This window comes from Salmo salar, chromosome 05, assembly GCF_965601325.2.
Source record: "Salmo salar chromosome 05, fSalSal1, whole genome shotgun sequence".
NCBI lineage: Eukaryota > Metazoa > Chordata > Actinopteri > Salmoniformes > Salmonidae > Salmo > Salmo salar.
In genome coordinates, this window is record NC_138295.1 from 92174835 (window position 1) to 92197500 (window position 22666).

Here is a 22666-nt window from a genome sequence, read left to right on the forward strand (position 1 = left end):
CCTCTCTCTCTCTGTGGGTTAGGGGTTACAGCCAGTTATACCTCCTCTCTCTCTCTCTGTGGGTTAGGGGTTACAGCCAGTTATACCTCCTCTCTCTCTCTGTGGGTTAGGGGTTACAGCCAGTTATACCTCCTCTCTCTCTGTGGGTTAGGGTTACAGCCAGTTATACCTCCTCTCTCTCTCTGTGGGTTAGGGGTTAGAGCCAGTTATACCTCCTCTCTCTCTCTGTGGGTTAGGGGTTACAGCCAGTTATACCTCCTCTCTCTCTGTGGGTTAGGGGTTACAGCCAGTTATACCTCCTCTCTCTCTCTGTGGGTTAGGGGTTACAGCCAGTTATACCTCCTCTCTCTCTCTCTGTGGGTTAGGGTTACAGCCAGTTATACCTCCTCTCTCTCTCTGTGGGTTAGGGGTTACAGCCAGTTATACCTCCTCTCTCTCTCTGTGGGCTAGGGGTTACAGCCAGTTATACCTCCTCTCTCTCTCTCTCTGTGGGTTAGGGGTTACAGCCAGTTATACCTCCTCTCTCTCTCTCTCTGTGGGTTAGGGGTTACAGCCAGTTATACCTCCTCTCTCTCTGTGGGTTAGGGGTTACAGCCAGTTATACCTCCTCTCTCTCTGTGGGTTAGGGGTTACAGCCAGTTATACCTCCTCTCTCTCTGTGGGTTAGGGGTTACAGCCAGTTATACCTCCTCTCTCTCTGTGGGTTAGGGGTTACAGCCAGTTATACCTCCTCTCTCTCTGTGGGTTAGGGGTTACAGCCAGTTATACCTCCTCTCTCTCTCTCTCTCTGTGGGTTAGGGGTTACAGCCAGTTATACCTCCTCTCTCTCTCTGTGGGTTAGGGGTTACAGCCAGTTATACCTCCTCTCTCTCTCTGTGGGTTAGGGTTACAGCCAGTTATACCTCCTCTCTCTCTGTGGGTTAGGGGTTACAGCCAGTTATACCTCCTCTCTCTCTCTGTGGGTTAGGGGTTACAGCCAGTTATACCTCCTCTCTCTCTCTGTGGGTTAGGGGTTACAGCCAGTTATACCTCCTCTCTCTCTGTGGGTTAGGGGTTACAGCCAGTTATACCTCCTCTCTCTCTCTGTGGGTTAGGGGTTACAGCCAGTTATACCTCCTCTCTCTCTCTGTGGGTTAGGGGTTACAGCCAGTTATACCTCCTCTCTCTCTCTCTGTGGGTTAGGGGTTACAGCCAGTTATACCTCCTCTCTCTCTCTCTGTGGGTTAGGGGTTACAGCCAGTTATACCTCCTCTCTCTCTCTGTGGGTTAGGGGTTACAGCCAGTTATACCTCCTCTCTCTCTGTGGGTTAGGGGTTACAGCCAGTTATACCTCCTCTCTCTCTCTGTGGGTTAGGGGTTACAGCCAGTTATACCTCCTCTCTCTCTCTCTCTCTGTGGGTTAGGGGTTACAGCCAGTTATACCTCCTCTCTCTCTCTGTGGGTTAGGGGTTACAGCCAGTTATACCTCCTCTCTCTCTCTCTGTGGGTTAGGGGTTACAGCCAGTTATACCTCCTCTCTCTCTCTGTGGGTTAGGGGTTACAGCCAGTTATACCTCCTCTCTCTCTGTGGGTTAGGGGTTACAGCCAGTTATACCTCCTCTCTCTCTCTCTGTGGGTTAGGGGTTACAGCCAGTTATACCTCCTCTCTCTCTCTCTGTGGGTTAGGGGTTACAGCCAGTTATACCTCCTCTCTCTCTCTCTGTGGGTTAGGGGTTACAGCCAGTTATACCTCCTCTCTCTCTCTGTGGGTTAGGGGTTACAGCCAGTTATACCTCCTCTCTCTCTCTCTGTGGGTTAGGGGTTACAGCCAGTTATACCTCCTCTCTCTCTCTCTGTGGGTTAGGGGTTACAGCCAGTTATACCTCCTCTCTCTCTCTGTGGGTTAGGGGTTACAGCCAGTTATACCTCCTCTCTCTCTCTCTGTGGGTTAGGGGTTACAGCCAGTTATACCTCCTCTCTCTCTCTGTGGGTTAGGGGTTACAGCCAGTTATACCTCCTCTCTCTCTCTGTGGGTTAGGGGTTACAGCCAGTTATACCTCCTCTCTCTCTCTCTGTGGGTTAGGGGTTACAGCCAGTTATACCTCCTCTCTCTCTCTCTGTGGGTTAGGGGTTACAGCCAGTTATACCTCCTCTCTCTCTCTCTGTGGGTTAGGGGTTACAGCCAGTTATACCTCCTCTCTCTCTCTGTGGGTTAGGGGTTACAGCCAGTTATACCTCCTCTCTCTCTCTCTCTGTGGGTTAGGGGTTACAGCCAGTTATACCTCCTCTCTCTCTCTGTGGGTTAGGGGTTACAGCCAGTTATACCTCCTCTCTCTCTGTGGGTTAGGGGTTACAGCCAGTTATACCTCCTCTCTCTCTCTGTGGGTTAGGGGTTACAGCCAGTTATACCTCCTCTCTCTCTGTGGGTTAGGGGTTACAGCCAGTTATACCTCCTCTCTCTCTGTGGGTTAGGGGTTACAGCCAGTTATACCTCCTCTCTCTCTCTCTCTGTGGGTTAGGGGTTACAGCCAGTTATACCTCCTCTCTCTCTCTGTGGGTTAGGGGTTACAGCCAGTTATACCTCCTCTCTCTCTCTCTCTCTGTGGGTTAGGGGTTACAGCCAGTTATACCTCCTCTCTCTCTGTGGGTTAGGGGTTACAGCCAGTTATACCTCCTCTCTCTCTCTGTGGGTTAGGGGTTACAGCCAGTTATACCTCCTCTCTCTCTCTCTCTCTGTGGGTTAGGGGTTACAGCCAGTTATACCTCCTCTCTCTCTGTGGGTTAGGGGTTACAGCCAGTTATACCTCCTCTCTCGGTCTCTCTGTGGGTTAGGGGTTACAGCCAGTTATACCTCCTCTCTCTCTCTCTGTGGGTTAGGGGTTACAGCCAGTTATACCTCCTCTCTTTCTCTCTGTGGGTTAGGGGTTACAGCCAGTTATACCTCCTCTCTCTCTCTGTGGGTTAGGGGTTACAGCCAGTTATACCTCCTCTCTCTCTCTCTGTGGGTTAGGGGTTACAGCCAGTTATACCTCCTCTCTTCTCTCTGTGGGTTAGGGGTTACAGCCAGTTATACCTCCTCTCTCTCTGTGGGTTAGGGGTTACAGCCAGTTATACCTCCTCTCTCTCTCTCTGTGGGTTAGGGGTTACAGCCAGTTATACCTCCTCTCTCTCTGTGGGTTAGGGGTTACAGCCAGTTATACCTCCTCTCTCTCTGTGGGTTAGGGGTTACAGCCAGTTATACCTCCTCTCTCTCTGTGGGTTAGGGTTACAGCCAGTTATACCTCCTCTCTCTCTGTGGGTTAGGGGTTACAGCCAGTTATACCTCCTCTCTCTCTCTGTGGGTTAGGGGTTACAGCCAGTTATACCTCCTCTCTCTCTGTGGGTTAGGGTTACAGCCAGTTATACCTCCTCTCTCTCTGTGGGTTAGGGGTTACAGCCAGTTATACCTCTCTCTCTCTCTCTCTGTGGGTTAGGGGTTACAGCCAGTTATACCTCCTCTCTCTCTCTGTGGGTTAGGGGTTACAGCCAGTTATACCTCCTCTCTCTCTGTGGGTTAGGGGTTACAGCCAGTTATACCTCCTCTCTCTCTGTGGGTTAGGGTTACAGCCAGTTATACCTCCTCTCTCTCTGTGGGTTAGGGGTTACAGCCAGTTATACCTCCTCTCTCTCTCTGTGGGTTAGGGGTTACAGCCAGTTATACCTCCTCTCTCTCTCTGTGGGTTAGGGGTTACAGCCAGTTATACCTCCTCTCTCTCTCTGTGGGTTAGGGGTTACAGCCAGTTATACCTCCTCTCTCTCTGTGGGTTAGGGTTACAGCCAGTTATACCTCCTCTCTCTCTCTGTGGGTTAGGGGTTACAGCCAGTTATACCTCCTCTCTCTCTCTCTCTGTGGGTTAGGGTTACAGCCAGTTATACCTCCTCTCTCTCTCTGTGGGTTAGGGGTTACAGCCAGTTATACCTCCTCTCTCTCTCTCTCTGTGGGTTAGGGTTACAGCCAGTTATACCTCCTCTCTCTCTCTGTGGGTTAGGGGTTACAGCCAGTTATACCTCCTCTCTCTCTCTGTGGGTTAGGGGTTACAGCCAGTTATACCTCCTCTCTCTCTCTGTGGGTTAGGGGTTACAGCCAGTTATACCTCCTCTCTCTCTCTGTGGGTTAGGGGTTACAGCCAGTTATACCTCCTCTCTCTCTCTCTGTGGGTTAGGGGTTACAGCCAGTTATACCTCCTCTCTCTCTCTCTGTGGGTTAGGGGTTTACAGCCAGTTATACCTCCTCTCTCTCTCTGTGGGTTAGGGGTTACAGCCAGTTATACCTCCTCTCTCTCTCTCTGTGGGTTAGGGGTTACAGCCAGTTATACCTCCTCTCTCTCTGTGGGTTAGGGGTTAGAGCCAGTTATACCTCCTCTCTCTCTGTGGGTTAGGGGTTACAGCCAGTTATACCTCCTCTCTCTCTCTCTCAATTCAATTCAATTTGCTTTATTGGCATGACGTAACAATGTACATATTGCCAAAGCTTATTTTGGATATTTACAATATAAAAATGAGAATCAAAATTGTCAATGGGACAACAGTAACAACGATAACCAAGGGTCAAAATAACCATACATTTGACAATAACAATAAGCATACAGTAGAGGACATGTGCAGGTTGATTGGTCTGTCAGACACTGTCCCTCATCTTATGGCAGACAGCAATGTAGTGCGCTGCCAACCCACAGCTCTCTGCGTCCTCCCCCAACAGGACGGGTAGCCTATCCTCATCAGAGAGGTCTTTGAAACCTTGAATAAGGATTTCAGATTTGGGGAAAATACACTCTCTAATTGTTTAATATTTTTTACATTTTGTCAGGAAATGCAGCTCTATCTCAGGTTCTGCTGTGGTGCAGTGGTTGCACAGCCTTTCCTCTACAGGGAGCCAGGTTTTCCTGTGTCTACCCTTCTCAATGGCAAGGCTGTGCTCACTGAGCCTGTACTTTCGTTTTTCTAAGGTTTTGATCAGTAACCATGGTCAAATAGTTTGTCACGATGTATTGTCGATTTAGGGCCAGATAGCACTGCATTTTGCTTTGTGCTTGTGTTTCCCAATAAGTAATGTAGTTTTGTTTTGACTGTCTGTCTGTCTGTCTGTCTGTCTGTCTGTCTGTCTGTCTGTCTGTCTGTCTGTCTGTCTGTCTGTCTCTCTCTCTGTCTCTCTCTCTGTCTCTCTCTCTCTCTCTCTCTCTGTCTCTGTCTCTGTCTCTCTCTCTCTCTCTCTCTCTCTCTCTGTCTCTCTGTCTCTGTCTCTGTCTCTGTCTCTCTCTCTGTCTCTCTCTCTCACTCTCTCTCTCTCTCCCTGTCTCTCTTCTCTCTCTGTCTCTCTCTCTCTCTCACTCTCTCTCTCTCTCTCTCTCTCTCTCTCTCTCTCTCTCTCTCTCTCTCTCTTTCTCTCTCTCTCTCACTGTCTCTCTCACTGTCTCTCTCACTGTCTCTCTCTCTCTCTCTCTCTGTGTCTCTCTCTGTCTCTCTGTGTCTCTCTCTCACTGTGTCTCTCTCTCTCTCTCTGTCTCTCTCTCACTCTCTCTCTCTCTCCCTGTCTCTCTTCTCTCTCTGTCTCTCTTCTCTCTCTGTCTCTCTCTCTCTCTCTCTCTCTCTCTCACTCTCTCTCTCTCTCTCTCTCTCTCTCTCTCTCTCTCTCTCTCTTTCTCTCTCTCTCTCACTGTCTCTCTCACTGTCTCTCTCTCTCTCTCTCTCTCTCTCTCTCTCTCTCTCTCTGTGTCTCTCTCTGTCTCTCTGTGTCTCTCTCTCACTGTGTCTCTGTCTCTCTCTCTCTCTCTCTCTCTCTCTCTCTCTCTGTCTCTCTCTGATACTCATTCACTCACACACACACACACACAGCTTGGTTTTCACATCACCTTTAATGGGCCCAGAAGGCATTGCTTGGTGGGTTGAGGTTGTGGGACAAGAGAACGATGGTGAAATGTAGTCATGTGTTCTGTGACTGTAAGGGGTTTATGTGTGTGTGTGGAGGGTTGTGTGTGTTAGTGTGTGTGTGTGTGTGTGTGTGTGTGTGTGTGTGTGTGTGTGTGTGTGTGTGTGTGTGTGTGTGTGTGTGTGTGTGTGTGTGTGTGTGTGTGTGTGTGTGTGTGTGTGTGTGTGTAGGGTTATGTTAATGTGTGGGGGGGGGTGTAGGGTTATGTTTATGTGTGTGTGTAGGGTTATGTTTATGTGTGTGTAGAGGGTTGTGTGTGTGTGTGTGTGTGTGTGAAGGGCTATGTTAATGTGTGTGTAGAGTGGTGTGAATCCGATCTCTGATCTCATTAGAACCAGACAATTAGTCAACTCCCTCCCCTGATTCCAATCAACCAATCGGGCGCTAATAGACAGGGTGGTGTGGTTGTGTCATAGGGGTTACCTTGACGATGGCATGGTGGTTGAGTGACAGGGGACCTAGAAATGGGAGCAGGAGATTCATTTAGTTCAGACCTACCCACTCATTCATGCCACAGCAGCCATCATTTAGTTCAGACCTACCCACTCATTCATGCCACAGCAGCCATCATTTAGTTCAGGCCTACCCACTCCTTCATGCCACAGCAGCCATCATTTAGTTCAGACCTACCCACTCCTTCATGCCACAGCAGCCATCATTTAGTTCAGGCCATTCAAACAGTTTTAGAAACTTTAGGGTGTTTTCTATCCAAAGCCAATAATTATATGCATATTCTAGTTACTGGGCAGGAGTAGTAACCAGATTAAATCGGGTACGTTTTTTATCCGGCCGTGTCAATACTGCCCCCTAGCCCTAACAGGTTAAAGACTGTTCAAAATGGAGCCAGAATAGAAAAGTGACAGAATTATTAAACACCAAAGAGACTATCGTCACAATTATATCAACTGTGTTGACTAAAATATGTCAATTGCAACATTTTTGAGGATCAAATAGACAAATACGTCTGAAAGACGAGCAGTTAAAATGTTTTTTTCTTCAGTCACATTGATCAAACCCTTCCTATCTTAATCCACATCAAAAACAGCTAATTGTCAAAATCAAATTTTCACAAATGTGAACAAAAAGCTGTGTTGAAGCTTCCTTTTATATGTTCAGATGAATATTGGTGTTGAAATAACTATTCAGAAGGTGAGTTACTAGGAGGTGAAAGAGGTTCATACAGTCATTCAGATGGAAGACCTGACAATGCAGACGGATCACATGACTTTACATCAATACAGGGTCAGAACTGGGCTTCTGACTCAGTCCACTGATAACATTAGTTTAATACTGGTACAGTACAGTACTTAATGCACATCTAAATCAATCTTATAACATTATAATACTACCACTAGTACAGTACTGCATCTACCAGCCAGACAATAATATAACATTATAATACTGCATCTACCCAGCCAGACAATAATATGACATTATATTACTACATCTACCCAGCCAGACAATAATATACCATTATAATACTGCATCTACCAGCCAGACAATAATATAACATTATAATACTGCATCTACCAGCCAGACAATAATATAACATTATAATACTGCATCTACCCAGCCAGACAATAATATGACATTATATTACTACATCTACCCAGCCAGACAATAATATTACATTATAATACTGCATCTACCCAGCCAGACAATAATATAACATTATAATACTGCATCTACCAGCCAGCCAGACAATAATATTACATTATAATACTACATCTACCAGCCAGACAATAATATAACATTATAATACTACATCTACCGAGCCAGCCAGACAATAATATAACATTATAATACTACATCTACCAGCCAGACAATAATATACCATTATAATACTGCATCTACCCAGCCAATAATATTACATTATAATACTGCATCTACCCAGCCAATAATATACCATTATAATACTACATCTACCCAGCCAGACAATAATATTACATTATAATACTACATCTACCCAGCCAGACAATAATATACCATTATAATACTGCATCTACCCAGCCAGACAATAATATACCATTATAATACTACATCTACCCAGCCAGACAATAATATTACATTATAATACTACATCTACCCAGCCAGACAATAATATACCATTATAATACTGCATTTACCCAGCCAGACAATAATATTACATTATAATACTACATCTACCAGCCAGACAATAATATTACATTATAATACTACATCTACCCAGCCTGACAATAATATACCATTACAATACTGCATCTACCCAGCCAGACAATAATATTACATTATAATACTACATCTACCAGCCAGACAATAATATACCATTATAATACTACATCTAGCAGCCTGTCAGCTGGCCAGCCTGCCTCTCAATGGAAATACACTCCTTTCATCTATATCACTGATCAGCTTAGATCTGCACAGCACTGTGGAATGGAATGATGAAATGGTTGAGCCCTATTGGTCTGATAGCAACCAGATGCAGGAGATATATAATGACATTTACAAGCTGTAATATATTCCTAATATGCTCATATAACCAGACAGTTGTTGCCGTATTATAATACCGTGATACATAAACTAAAACATTTCAAAATAGGAAAAATGTGTTTAATTGTGAGTCGTAACACGGCTTCAGCTGAATGTGGAATAAAGGGCTGCAGTGGATTTCTCTGTGTCCCAGTGGACCAGTGAATCTGTGTTATTTTGGATAATTGCTGTTTTCTTTGGATGGTGTTGATGTGTTGGCTCGCTAGTCCATGAAAAACACACCCACTGTGCCAGCCATGAAAAGAGCCTCTATCGTGATGTTTGAATGGAAAAGGGAATCTTCAGCCAACAGTTCTAAAGTAGACAGGTGAGATAGAAGATAGAGGCTGTAGAGATCAGAACAGTCAGTCTGGGACTGTAAACAGGACCTATAGAGGTAGAGACTGTAGAGATCAGAACAGTCAGTCTGGGACTGTAAACAGGACCTATAGAGGTAGAGACTGGGGAGATCAGAACAGTCAGTCTGGGACTGTAAACAGGACCTATAGAGGTAGAGACTGGGGAGATCAGAACAGTCAGTCTGGGACTGTAAACAGGACCTATAGAGGTAGAGACTGGGGAGATCAGAACAGTCAGTCTGGGACTGTAAACAGGACCTATAGAGGTAGAGACTGTAGAGATCAGAACAGTCAGTATGGGACTGTAAACAGGACAGCAGAGGTTTATTTGGAGGGCAAGTTGGTTAGGATGATATCTATGAGGGTGTCTGTGTTTACGATACATAGTGATGTCCTCATACATACTGATACACCATGGATGCATGGTGATGACCTCATACATACTGATACACCATGGATGCATGGTGATGACCTCATACATACTGATACACCATGGATACATGGTGATGACCTCATACATACTGATACACCATGGATACATGGTGATGACCTCATACATACTGATACCCCATGGACACATGGTGATGACCTCATACATACTGATACACCATGGATACATAGTGATGACCTCATACATACTGATACACCATGGATACATGGTGATGACCTCATACATACTGATACACCATGGACGCATGGTGATGACCTCATACATACTGATACACCATGGACGCATGGTGATGACCTCATACATACTGATACACCATGGACACATGGTGATGACCTCATACATACTGATACACCATGGCTACATGGTGATGACCTCATACATACTGATACACCATGGATACATGGTGATGACCTCATACATACTGATACACCATGGATACATGGTGATGACCTCATACATACTGATACACCATGGTACATGGTGATGACCTCATACATACTGATACACCATGGTACATGGTGATGACCTCATACATACTGATACACCATGGTACATGGTGATGACCTCATACATACTGATACACCATGGATACATGGTGATGACCTCATACATACTGATACACCATGGATACATGGTGATGACCTCATACATACTGATACACCATGGATACATGGTGATGACCTCATACATACTGATACACCATGGATACATGGTGATGACCTCATACATAGTGATACACCATGGATACATGGTGATGACCTCATACATACTGATACACCATGGATACATGGTGATGACCTCATACATACTGATACACCATGGATACATGGTGATGACCTCATACATACTGATACACCATGGACACATGGTGATGACCTCATACATACTGATACACCATGGATACATGGTGATGACCTCATACATACTGATACACCATGGATACATGGTGATGACCTCATACATACTGATACACCATGGATACGTTTAGCCTCACGCCGCTACGTTTAGCCTCACGCCGCTACGTTGCTGATCCATGATCCATCCTCTCTCTCTGTCAACAACAACAGGTGGTAGAGGGAGAGGGGTCTGTCAACAACAACAGGTGGTAGAGGGAGAGGGGTCTGTCAACAACAACAGGTGGTAGAGGGAGAGGGGTCTGTCAACAACAACAGGTGGTAGAGGGAGAGGGGTCTGTCAACAACAACAGGTGGTAGAGGGAGAGGGGTCTGTCAACAACAACAGGTGGTAGAGGGAGAGGGGTCTGTCAACAACAACAGGTCTCTGCTGGGTGTGGGAATAAACACCTTTGGTTGTTGTTGATGCAACGTCAGCTCACAAACACTCTGTTAAGCTATTCAGTCTGCTGAGCGAGCGAGAGGCTGTGTGTGTGTGTGTGTGTGGTGTGTGTGTGTGTGTGTGTGTGTGTGTGTGTGTGTGTGTGTGTGTGTGTGTGTGTGTGTGTGTGTGTTACATGGCTGAGGCCCTAGGTACAGACAGGTTGCCAGGAGACATGACAGGAGTGTGTTCGGTGATACGGTAAGTTCACATCGGCTGTGTGAAATGACATGGAGACACCAGACAGTCTCTCACTTCTCTCACGCCTTCCATTCAGCGCTACCCCTCTCACTACCCACAATCCACCTCTTTCTGGTGTGACATGCACATATGTGTGTAGACACACACACACACACACACACACACACACACACACACTAATTCGTTTGGGATACTTTGCATGTCCCAGTGCAAGTAGGTTCCTGGTTCATCTCCTTTATTAATCAGCTGGTATTCTTCGATCTAATTAATGATTTTAATTTAGATCCCTCTACTGGTTACCCCATGTGGCGAGGCACAAGTGAGAAGACGATCTAGGCTATGGGGGGGGGCTGCACGGCACAATAGCTTTTAATTGTGAAGACGGACCAGGATCGCAATCAACCAACATCTTCATTTGAAGAAATCATTTCATCAATCGTTTGTTTCTTCCTCCTCCTCATCCTCCCCCTCCTCGGCAATGATATGATGATAATAGGTGTGATTATACAGCTCTGTCTGTAGTCTAGACATCTGTAGTAGTCCTGGTAATGTCTCCTTCCTTATAGCAGGTTGACTGTTATTCTGTAATATAATAACACATCTCCCTGACTGTTATTCTGTAATATAATAACACATCTCCCTGGATGTTATTCTGTAATATAATAACACATCTCCCTGTCTGTTATTCTGTAATATAATAACACATCTCTCTGTCTGTTATTCTGTAATATAATAACACATCTCCCTGGATGTTATTCTGTAATATAATAACACATCTCCCTGGATGTTATTCTGTAATATAATAACACATCTCCCTGTCTGTTATTCTGTAATATAATAACACATCTCCCTGACTGTTATTCTGTAATATAATAACACATCTCCCTGTCTGTTATTCTGTAATATAATAACACATCTCCCTGTCTGTTATACTGTAATATAATAACACATCTCCCTGTCTGTTATTCTGTAATATAATAACACATCTCCCTGACTGTTATTCTGTAATATAATAACACATCTCCCTGACTGTTATTCTGTAATATAATAACACATCTCCCTGACTGTTATTCTGTAATATAATAACACATCTCCCTGACTGTTATTCTGTAATATAATAACACATCTCCCTGACTGTTATTCTGTAATATAATAACACATCTCTCTGGATGTTATTCTGTAATATAATAACACATCTCCCTGGCTGTTATTCTGTAATATAATAACACATCTCCCTGACTGTTATTCTGTAATATAATAACACATCTCCCTGTCTGTTATTCTGTAATATAATAACACATCTCCCTGTCTGTTATTCTGTAATATAATAACACATCTCCCTGACTGTTATTCTGTAATATAATAACACATCTCCCTGTCTGTTATTCTGTAATATAATAACACATCTCCCTGTCTGTTATTCTGTAATATAATAACACATCTCCCTGGATGTTATTCTGTAATATAATAACACATCTCCCTGACTGTTATTCTGTAATATAATAACACATCTCCCTGACTGTTATTCTGTAATATAATAACACATCTCCCTGGCTGTTATTCTGTAATATAATAACACATCTCCCTGTCTGTTATTCTGTAATATAATAACACATCTCCTTGTCTGTTATTCTGTAATATAATAACACATCTCCCTGGATGTTATTCTGTAATATAATAACACATCTCCCTGTCTGTTATTCTGTAATATAATAACACATCTCCCTGTCTGTTATTCTGTAATATAATAACACATCTCCCTGGCTGTTATTCTGTAATATAATAACACATCTCCCTGTCTGTTATTCTGTAATATAATAACACATCTCCCTGTCTGTTATTCTGTAATATAATAACACATCTCCCTGTCTGTTATTCTGTAATATAATAACACATCTCCCTGTCTGTTATTCTGTAATATAATAACACATCTCTCTGTCTGTTATTCTGTAATATAATAACACATCTCCCTGTCTGTTATTCTGTAATATAATAACACATCTCCCTGACTGTTATTTTGTAATATAATAACACATCTCCCTGACTGTTATTCTGTAATATAATAACACATCTCCCTGACTGTTATTCTGTAATATAATAACACATCTCCCTGACTGTTATTCTGTAATATAATAACACATCTCCCTGTCTGTTATTCTGTAATATAATAACACATCTCCCTGTCTGTTATTCTGTAATATAATAACACATCTCCCTGTCTGTTATTCTGTAATATAATAACACATCTCCCTGACTGTTATTCTGTAATATAATAACACATCTCCCTGGCTGTAATATAATAACACATCTCCCTGTCTGTTATTCTGTAATATAATAACACATCTCCCTGTCTGTTATTCTGTAATATAATAACACATCTCTCTGGATGTTATTCTGTAATATAATAACACATCTCCCTGGCTGTTATTCTGTAATATAATAACACATCTCCCTGTCTGTTATTCTGTAATATAATAACACATCTCCTTGTCTGTTATTCTGTAATATAATAACACATCTCCCTGTCTGTTATTCTGTAATATAATAACACATCTCTCTGGATGTTATTCTGTAATATAATAACACATCTCCCTGTCTGTTATTCTGTAATATAATAACACATCTCCCTGTCTGTTATTCTGTAATATAATAACACATCTCCCTGACTGTTATTCTGTAATATAATAACACATCTCCCTGACTGTTATTCTGTAATATAATAACACATCTCCCTGTCTGTTATTCTGTAATATAATAACACATCTCCTTGTCTGTTATTCTGTAATATAATAACACATCTCCCTGTCTGTTATTCTGTAATATAATAATACATCTCTTATTCTGTAATGTAGCTGGGGATAGGAGAGAGAGGGGAATCCAGACCAGATGTACCAACCTCTTAACAGCTGTGTGATGTTAAACCACATCTCTACAGGGTTCTGTTTCCTGTTGCTCTGCTGTTTTTGCTTTGTTTTCTACTTCTTGTGTCCTGAAGTCACTCAAGCCAGGGCCCTGTCCCAGCCAATCACACCAGAGATCCTGGCTCTGTCACCTCATTAATGGCTTTAATTGGCTGTTCAGCTAGATTTGACCTCTGACCCGCTGTTAGTCGTCCTATAGGAGACTAGGTCTGCTCCTCTATTGTTAAGCGTGGGGAAGGCAGCTGACTGTGGTGAAGGGGCTTGTTTAGGGAGCTCTGCTCTGTCCTGTGGTGAAGGGGCTTGTTTAGGGAACTCTGCTCTGTCCTGTGGTGAAGGGGCTTGTTTAGGGAGCTCTGCTCTGTCCTGTGGTGAAGGGGCTTGTTTAGGGAGCTCTGCTCTGTCCTGTGGTGAAGGGGCTTGTTTAGGGAGCTCTGCCCTGTCCTGTGGTGAAGGGGCTTGTTTAGGGTATACATCGTCCAATGAAATGCTTACTTGCAGGTCTTTCTCGAGTAAGCATTTCATTGGACGATGTATACCCTGCATACATACGAATAATCCAACTGGAAAGTGTTGATGAGGAAAGGGAGAGTCCTGTGTTAGGAATGATTCCCTGTAAACCCTGTGACCGTACTGTACAATACAATACCCTTTATACAGGAAATACACCTGGGGGATTTAACAGGACAGGGAGAGTCATATCACATATGCTGATGAGAATCCTGTGTGTGTGTGTGTGTGTGTGTGTGTGTGTGTGTGTGTGTGTGTGTGTGTGTGTGTGTGTGTGTGTGTGTGTGTGTGTGTGTGTGTGTGTGTGTGTGTGTGTGTGTGTGTGTGTGTGTGTGTGTGTGTGTGTGTGTGTGTGTGTGTGTCGGCACATGGCAGCATCCCTATGTGAGGGTGTATAATATGTCATACGGGGTTCTCTGACTGCTCTAAATGAGAGGATCAGCTGTCTGAAGGATCTCTTCTTCATCACTCCTCAGTGGATTACACTTCCCTCACACTTTCATCCTGTTTACATCGGTCCCAACAGGAAATGGCTGAGATTCTGAACAACACTCCTGTCTATGCCTTCTTCCATGTATCTCTCTCTTTATCTCTGTCTCTATCTCTCTCTCTATTTATCTCTGTCTCTATCTCTCTTTATCTCTATCTCTCTCTATATATATTTCTCTCTATCTCTCTCTCTCTTTATCTCTGTCTCTATCTCTCTCTTTATCTCTCTCTCTCTTTATCTCTCTCTCTCTTTATCTCTGTCTCTATATCTCTCTCTATATATATATATTTCTCTCTATCTCTCTCTCTATTTATCTCTGTCTCTATCTCTCTGTCTCTTTATCTCTGTCTCTATATCTCTCTATATTTCTCTCTGTCTCTATTTCTCTCTCTCTCTCTATATATATATATATATATATTTCTCTCTCTCTGTCTCTCTCTGTCTCAGTTCAATTCAGGGGTTTTATTGTCATGGGGAAACATATGTTAACGTTGCCAAACCAAGTGAAGTAGATAATGAACAAAAGTGAAATAAATAAAATGAACAGTAAATATTACACTCACAGAAGTTCCAAAAGACATTTCATATTATTATTATTGTCATATTATGTCTATATACAGTGTTGTAACAATGTGCAAATGGTTAAAGTACAAAAGGGAAAATAAATAAACATAAATATGGGTTGTATTTACAATGGTGTTTGTTCTTCACTGGTTGCAATTTTCTTGCGGTCACACATCTTGCTGCTGTGATGTCACACTGTGGTATTTCACCCAGTAGATATGGGAGTTTATTCAAAATTGGGTTTGTTTTCAAGTGATTTGTGGGTCTGTGTAATCTCTCTCTCTCTAATCTATCCATCTCTACCTTATCTTATCTCCTAACAGGAAATGTCTAAGATCCTGAACCATCCTCGTGTGTATGCCTTCCTCCATGTCCCGGTGCAGTCTGCCTCCGACAGCGTCCTGATGGATATGAAGAGGGAGTACTGCGCTGACGACTTCAGGCGCGTCGCTGACTTCCTAAAAGACAAGTAAGTCTCCGCTGTGGAAAGACGGAGGGATCAGGGAAGAAGGTAGAAAGGTACAAATATATCACTAAAGACCAGGGGGCTTAGCAAGGCTCTGTTGACTAGTAGCGTTCAGGACTGATTTCTCCTCTCCCTCTCTCCTCAATCTGTCTCTCTCTCTCCTCTCTCTCTCTCTCTCTCTCTCTCTCTCTCTCTCTCTCTCTCTCTCTCCTCTCTCTCTCGCTCTCTCTCTCTCCTCAATCTCTCTCTCTCGCTCTCCTCAACCTCTCTCTCTCTCTCCCTCTCTCTCTCTCTCTCTCTCTCTCTCGCTCTCTCTCGCTCTCTCTCGCTCTCTCTCGCTCTCTCTCCTCTCTCTCCTCTCTCGCTCTTGCTCTCTCTCTCTCTCTCCTCTCCTCTCTCTCTGAGAAGTGGAGGGAGATGAAAAGTGTTTGAAGGTTTAGTGAGTGTGGGCTGGGGCCTCTTCCTCTCTCTCCTCTCTACCTCCTCTCTCTCCTCTCTAACCCCTCTCTCTCCTTTCTACCTCCTCTCTCTCCTTTCTACCTCCTCTCTCCCCTTTCTACCCCCTCTCTCTCCTCTCTACCCCCTCTCTCTCCTTCTACCCCCTCTCTCTCCTTGCCACCTCCTCTTTCTCCTCTCTACCCCCTCTCTCTCCTCTCTACCCCCTCTCTCTCCTTTCTACCTCCTCTCTCCTTTCTACCCCCTCTCTCTCCTTGCTACCTCCTCTTTCTCCTCTCTACCCCCTCTCTCTCCTCTCTACCCCCTCTCTCTCCTTTCTACCTCCTCTCTCTCCTTTCTACCCCCTCTCTCTCCTCTCTACCCCCTCTCTCTCCTCTCTACCCCCTCTCTCTCCTTTCTACCTCCTCTCTCTCCTTTCTACCTCCTCTCTCTCCTTTCTACCTCCTCTCTCTCCTCTCTACCCCCTCACTCTCTCCTATCTACCTCCTCTCTCCTCTCTACCCCCTCTCTCTCCTCTCTACCCCCTCTCTCTCCTCTCTACCCCCTCTCTCTCCTTTCTACCTCCTCTCTCTCCTTTCTACCCCCTCTCTCTCCTTTCTACCTCCTCTCTACCCCCTCACTCTCTCCTATCTACCTCCTCTCTCCTCTCTACCCCCTCTCTCTCCTTTCTACCTCCTCTCTACCCCCCTCTCTCTCTCCTCTCTGGTGCATGTCAGCCAGTCTTCACCTCATGCCATCCTCTCCCTTAGTGTGTCCTGCCTGGGTCTGTGTGTTTAGTTACAGTCAGCCAGCCAGCCAGCCAGTCAGCCAGCCAGTCAGCCAGCCAGTCAGCCAGTCAGCCAGCCAGTCAGCCAGCTAGGATCTGCTGTGTTGTTATATCATTGACATGTTTGAAAGTGTCCTCACACCGTCCTCTCCCCTAGTGTGTCCTCACACCGTCCTCTCCCCTAGTGTGTCCTCACACCGTCCTCTCCCCTAGTGTGTCCTCACACTGTCCTCTCCCCTACTGTGTCCTCACACCGTCCTCTCCCCTAGTGTGTCCTCACACCGTCCTCTCCCCTAGTGTGTCCTCACACCGTCCTCTCTCCTAGTGTGTCCTCACACCGTCCTCTCCCCTAGTGTGTCCTCACACCGTCCTCTCCCCTAGTGTGTCCTCACACCGTCCTCTCCCTAGTGTGTCCTCACACCGTCCTCTCCCCTAGTGTGTCCTCACACCGTCCTCTCCCCTAGTGTGTCCTCACACCGTCCTCTCCCCTAGTGTGTCCTCACACCGTCCTCTCCCCTAGTGTGTCCTCACACCGTCCTCTCCCCTAGTGTGTCCTCACACCATCCTCTCCCCTAGTGTGTCCTCACACCGTCCTCTCCCCTAGTGTGTCCTCACACCGTCCTCTCTCCTAGTGTGTCCTCACACCGTCCTCTTCCCTAGTGTGTCCTCACACCGTCCTCTCCCCTAGTGTGTCCTCACACCGTCCTCTCCCCTAGTGTGTCCTCACACCGTCCTCTTCCCTAGTGTGTCCTCACACCGTCCTCTCCCCTAGTGTGTCCTCACACCGTCCTCTCCCCTAGTGTGTCCTCACACCGTCCTCTCCCCTAGTGTGTCCTCACACCGTCCTCTCCCCTAGTGTGTCCTCACACCGTCCTCTCCCCTAGTGTGTCCTCACACCGTCCTCTCCCCTAGTGTGTCCTCACACCGTCCTCTCTCCTAGTGTGTCCTCACACCGTCCTCTCCCCTAGTGTGTCCTCACACCGTCCTCTCCCCTAGTGTGTCCTCACACCGTCCTCTCTCCTAGTGTGTCCTCACACCGTCCTCTCCCCTAGTGTGTCCTCACACCGTCCTCTCTCCTAGTGTGTCCTCACACCGTCCTCTCCCCTAGTGTGTCCTCACACCGTCCTCTCTCCTAGTGTGTCCTCACACCGTCCTCTCCCCTAGTGTGTCCTCACACCGTCCTCTCCCCTAGTGTGTCCTCACACCGTCCTCTCCCCTAGTGTGTCCTCACACCGTCCTCTCCCCTAGTGTGTCCTCACACCGTCCTCTCTCCTAGTGTGTCCTCACACCGTCCTCTCCCCTAGTGTGTCCTCACACCGTCCTCTCCCCTAGTGTGTCCTCACACCGTCCTCTCCCCTAGTGTGTCCTCACACCGTCCTCTCCCCTAGTGTGTCCTCACACCGTCCTCTCTCCTAGTGTGTCCTCACACCGTCCTCTCCCCTAGTGTGTCCTCACACCGTCCTCTCCCCTAGTGTGTCCTCACACCGTCCTCTCCCCTAGTGTGTCCTCACACCGTCCTCTCCCCTAGTGTGTCCTCACACCGTCCTCTCTCCTAGTGTGTCCTCACACCGTCCTCTCCCCTAGTGTGTCCTCACACCGTCCTCTCCCCTAGTGTGTCCTCACACCGTCCTCTCCCCTAGTGTGTCCTCACACCGTCCTCTCTCCTAGTGTGTCCTCACACCGTCCTCTCTCCTAGTGTGTCCTGTTCTTGTTGCTGTTATAAACTGGTTACCAACATAATTAGAGCAGTGAAAATGAATGTTTTGTCATACCAGTGGTGTATGGTCTGATATACCACGGCTGTCAGCCAATCAGCATTCAGGGCTCCAACCACCCAGTTTATACTGTGTGATCAAGGCGTATAGCCTGGGTGACAGACATGTAGATGGTATTATACTGTGTGATCAAGGCGTATAGCCTGGGTGTCTCTCAGGGCTCACAGGCCAGGCTCCGTACACCCCACTCCTTCCCTGGTTTCTCTCACAGGCCAGGCTCCATACTCCACACTCCTTCCCTGGTTTCTCTCACAGGCCAGGCTCCGTACTCCACACTCCTTCCCTGGTTTCTCTCACAGGCCAGGCTCCGTACTCCACACTCCTTCCCTGGTTTCTCTCACAGGCCAGGCTCCGTACTCCACACTCCTTCCCTGGTTTCTCTCACAGGCCAGGCTCCGTACTCCACACTCCTTCCCTGGTTTCTCTCACAGGCCAGGCTCCGTACTCCACACTCCTTCCCTGGTTTCTCTCACAGGCCAGGCTCCGTACTCCACACTCCTTCCCTGGTTTCCTGCCCTCTGACACATGTCTCCATGCCTCTCCTGACCCTTGACCCTTCCCTGTATCATTGTCCTGGCTGGAGAGTAGGTTATGACACCAGGAATTGTTGGTCTCTCCCTCTCTGTCTCTCTCTCTCTCTCGGGGGGGGGGGGGGGGGGTGTCCAGGTTCATTAACTCTAGCCCCTCCCCTCCGCCCGTCTGTTGCTTCAAGCTGCAGCCTGGAGATGTCTGTCTGCCTGAATCCATCCAGCCAGGGCTAATAGGACCTGACACACACACACACCCTGTCTCTCTCTCTCCCTGCCGCTGGGGGGGGTGAAATGAGCTGTCTACTGGCCTTGATAGGAGGCCACAGGCTGCTAGGATCACTCCCCAGTCTGACACCTCTCCATACATTACCCCCAGACCCAGTCATATACCCCAGTCTGACACCTCTTCATACATTACCCCCAGACCCAGTCATATACCCCAGTCTGACACCTCTCCATACATTACCCCCAGACCCAGTGCTATACCCCAGTCTGACACCTCTCCATACATTACCCCCAGACCCAGTTCTATACTCCAGTCTGACACCTCTCCATACATTACCCCCAGACCCAGTTCTATACCCCAGTCTGACACCTCTCCATACATTACCCCCAGACCCAGTCATATACCCCAGTCTGGCACCTCTCCATACATTACCCCCAGACACAGTCATATACCCCAGTCTGGCACCTCTCCATACATTACCCCCAGACCCAGTTCTATACCCCAGTCTGACACCTCTCCATACATTACCCCCAGACCCAGTTATATACCCCAGTCTGACACCTCTCCATACATTACCCCCAGATCCAGTTCTATACCCCAGTCTGACACCTCTCCATTCATTACCACCAGACCCAGTTCTATACCCCAGTCTGACACCTCTCCATACATTACCCCCAGACCCAGTTCTATACCCCAGTCTGACACCTCTCCATACATTACCCCCAGACCCAGTCATATACCCCAGTCTGACACCTCTCCATACATTACCCCCAGACCCAGTTCTATACCCCAGTCTGACACCTCTCCATACATTACCCCCAGACCCAGTTCTATACCCCAGTCTGACACCTCTCCATTCATTACCCCCAGACCCAGTCATATACCCCAGTCTGACACCTCTCCATACATTATCCCCAGACCCAGTCATATACCCCAGTCTGGCACCTCTCCATACATTACCCCCAGACCCAGTTCTATACCCCAGTCTGGCACCTCTCCATACATTACCACCAGACCCAGTTCTATACCCTAGTCTGACACCTCTTCATACATTACCCCCAGACCCAGTCATATACCCCAGTCTGACACCTCTCCATACATTACCACCAGACCCAGTTCTATACCCTAGTCTGACACCTCTCCATACATTACCCCCAGACCCAGTCATATACCCCAGTCTGACACCTCTTCATACATTACCCCCAGACCCAGTCATATACCCCAGTCTGACACCTCTCCATACATTACCCCCAGACCCAGTGCTATACCCCAGTCTGACACCTCTCCATACATTACCCCCCAGACCCAGTTCTATACTCCAGTCTGACACCTCTCCATACATTACCCCCAGACCCAGTTCTATACTCCAGTCTGACACCTCTCCATACATTACCCCCAGACCCAGTTCTATACCCCAGTCTGACACCTCTCCATACATTACCCCCAGACCCAGTCATATACCCCAGTCTGGCACCTCTCCATACATTACCCCCAGCTAGAGAGTACATTGGAAGCCGTTCTGGGTTGTATGGAAGGGGGTGGTTGGTGATGGTATTTATTATGGGATGGAGTTATCAGATTCCAGGAGGAGTAGAGCACATGTGGTTTGATATAAGACATGGCTCAGTAAAAGACTGTGGCTCCTGAAATAGCCTGGGTCTGCTGTCAACCAGCATCAGCACACTTCTTTACAACGTGGCTTTGGTTCACGTTGATATTTCAACCATTTGTTTCCTCTATGGAAAACTAAACACAAGTCAAGAGGAAATGTCTGTGTTTTCCAAATGTCCGTATAAGGACACACGAGGCTTGGTTTCCTTGGTTTCAGTGATTAGTACGTGTGGGACTGTAGATATCTGAAGTCAGACCAGAGCTGTTGACCCTGAGACTAACAGTGTCTTTAGTCAGGTTGTTGTGTAAAGGTCAGTCTGGAGAGGTCAGTGTTTGGAAATTAGATCATGTTTTGTGTTGTTGTGGACACTGTTTCCTCCCTGTTGCTCTCTCTCCATCGCTCTCCCTCCCACCCTCTCTCCCTCCCTCCCTCCCTCCCTCCCTCCCTCCCTCCCTCCCTCCCTCCCTCCCTCCCTCCCTCCCTCCCTCCCTCCCTCCCTCCCTCCCAGCCCTCCCTCCCTCCCTCCCTCCCTCCCTCCCAGCCCTCCCTCCCTCCCTCCCTCCCTCCCTCCCTCCCTCCCTCCCAGCCCTCCCAGCCCTCCCTCCCTCCCTCCCAGCCCTCCCCCCTCCCTCCCTCCCTCCCAGCCCTCCCTCCCCCCTCCCTCCCTCCCTCTCCCCCTCCCTCCCAGCCCTCCCTCCCCCCCTCCCTCCCTCCCTCCCCGGACTCCCCGGTTTGTTTTTTTAGCTTAGGATGTAGGGAATAAATTGTCCGTGCCTCCTGCAGGAAACTAACAATGGAAAACGGTGACCTCTGGCCCAGAGTTCAGACTGGCTGACCAGACTCTGCTAACAATTACTGTTGTTTCAATAGGAGGAGGGAGATTGAGGTGGTGCTGCAGATCTGGATTCAAATAATGTTCACAATCTTTCAAAAATATTCAGCGTTTGCTTTAGACTGCCTGGAGTGTTATTTTATTTAATTTGATTTATTTAACCTTTTATTTAACTAGTCAAGTCAGTTAAGAAAAAATTCTTATTTACAATGACGGCCTAATCCGGGCCCAAACCCCGGACGACGCTGGGCCAATTGTGCGCCGCCCTATGGGACTCCCGATCACGGCCGATTGTGATACAGCCCGGGATCGAACCAGGGTGTCTGTAGTGATACCTCTAGCACTGAGATGCAGTGCCTTAGACCGCTGCGCCACTCGGGAGACCAAAAGGTGGGCATGGTTTGCACTTTTGGGAGATTTCTATTAGTTACGTTGCAGCAGTCAAGCTTAACCAAGCACAGCTAAAGTATTTAAAATGATTTGAAGTAGGCCAGGGGGTTTAAACCCAGGTCTGATGCTGTGGTGGAGGAATGCAGGACACAGCAGCTCAGAGTCTCTGGAGGGGGAGGGAGGTAGGAGGGAGGGGGAGGGAGGGATGTCTGTGTTGTTATAACAGAGCATCTTGCCATGTGGCTGGCTGGGGCTGGAACAGGGGAGTAAACACACACACACACACACACACACACACACACACACACACACACAGTGGGCTGAACAGGG

General features: G+C 46.8%; 1 protein-coding gene across 4 annotated transcripts in view; it reads left to right on the forward strand.

Annotated features, from left to right (window-relative positions):
* The window catches only part of cdkal (CDK5 regulatory subunit-associated protein 1-like 1), an 839461-nt gene that overhangs the window by 494687 nt on the left and 322108 nt on the right, over nucleotides 1–22666 (forward strand). For all 4 annotated transcript variants that reach the window (XM_082974903.1, XM_082974905.1, XM_082974904.1 and 1 more), the window contains 1 exon segment: nucleotides 15607–15752. In XM_082974903.1, coding sequence (XP_082831029.1) covers nucleotides 15607–15752 — 146 coding nt within the window.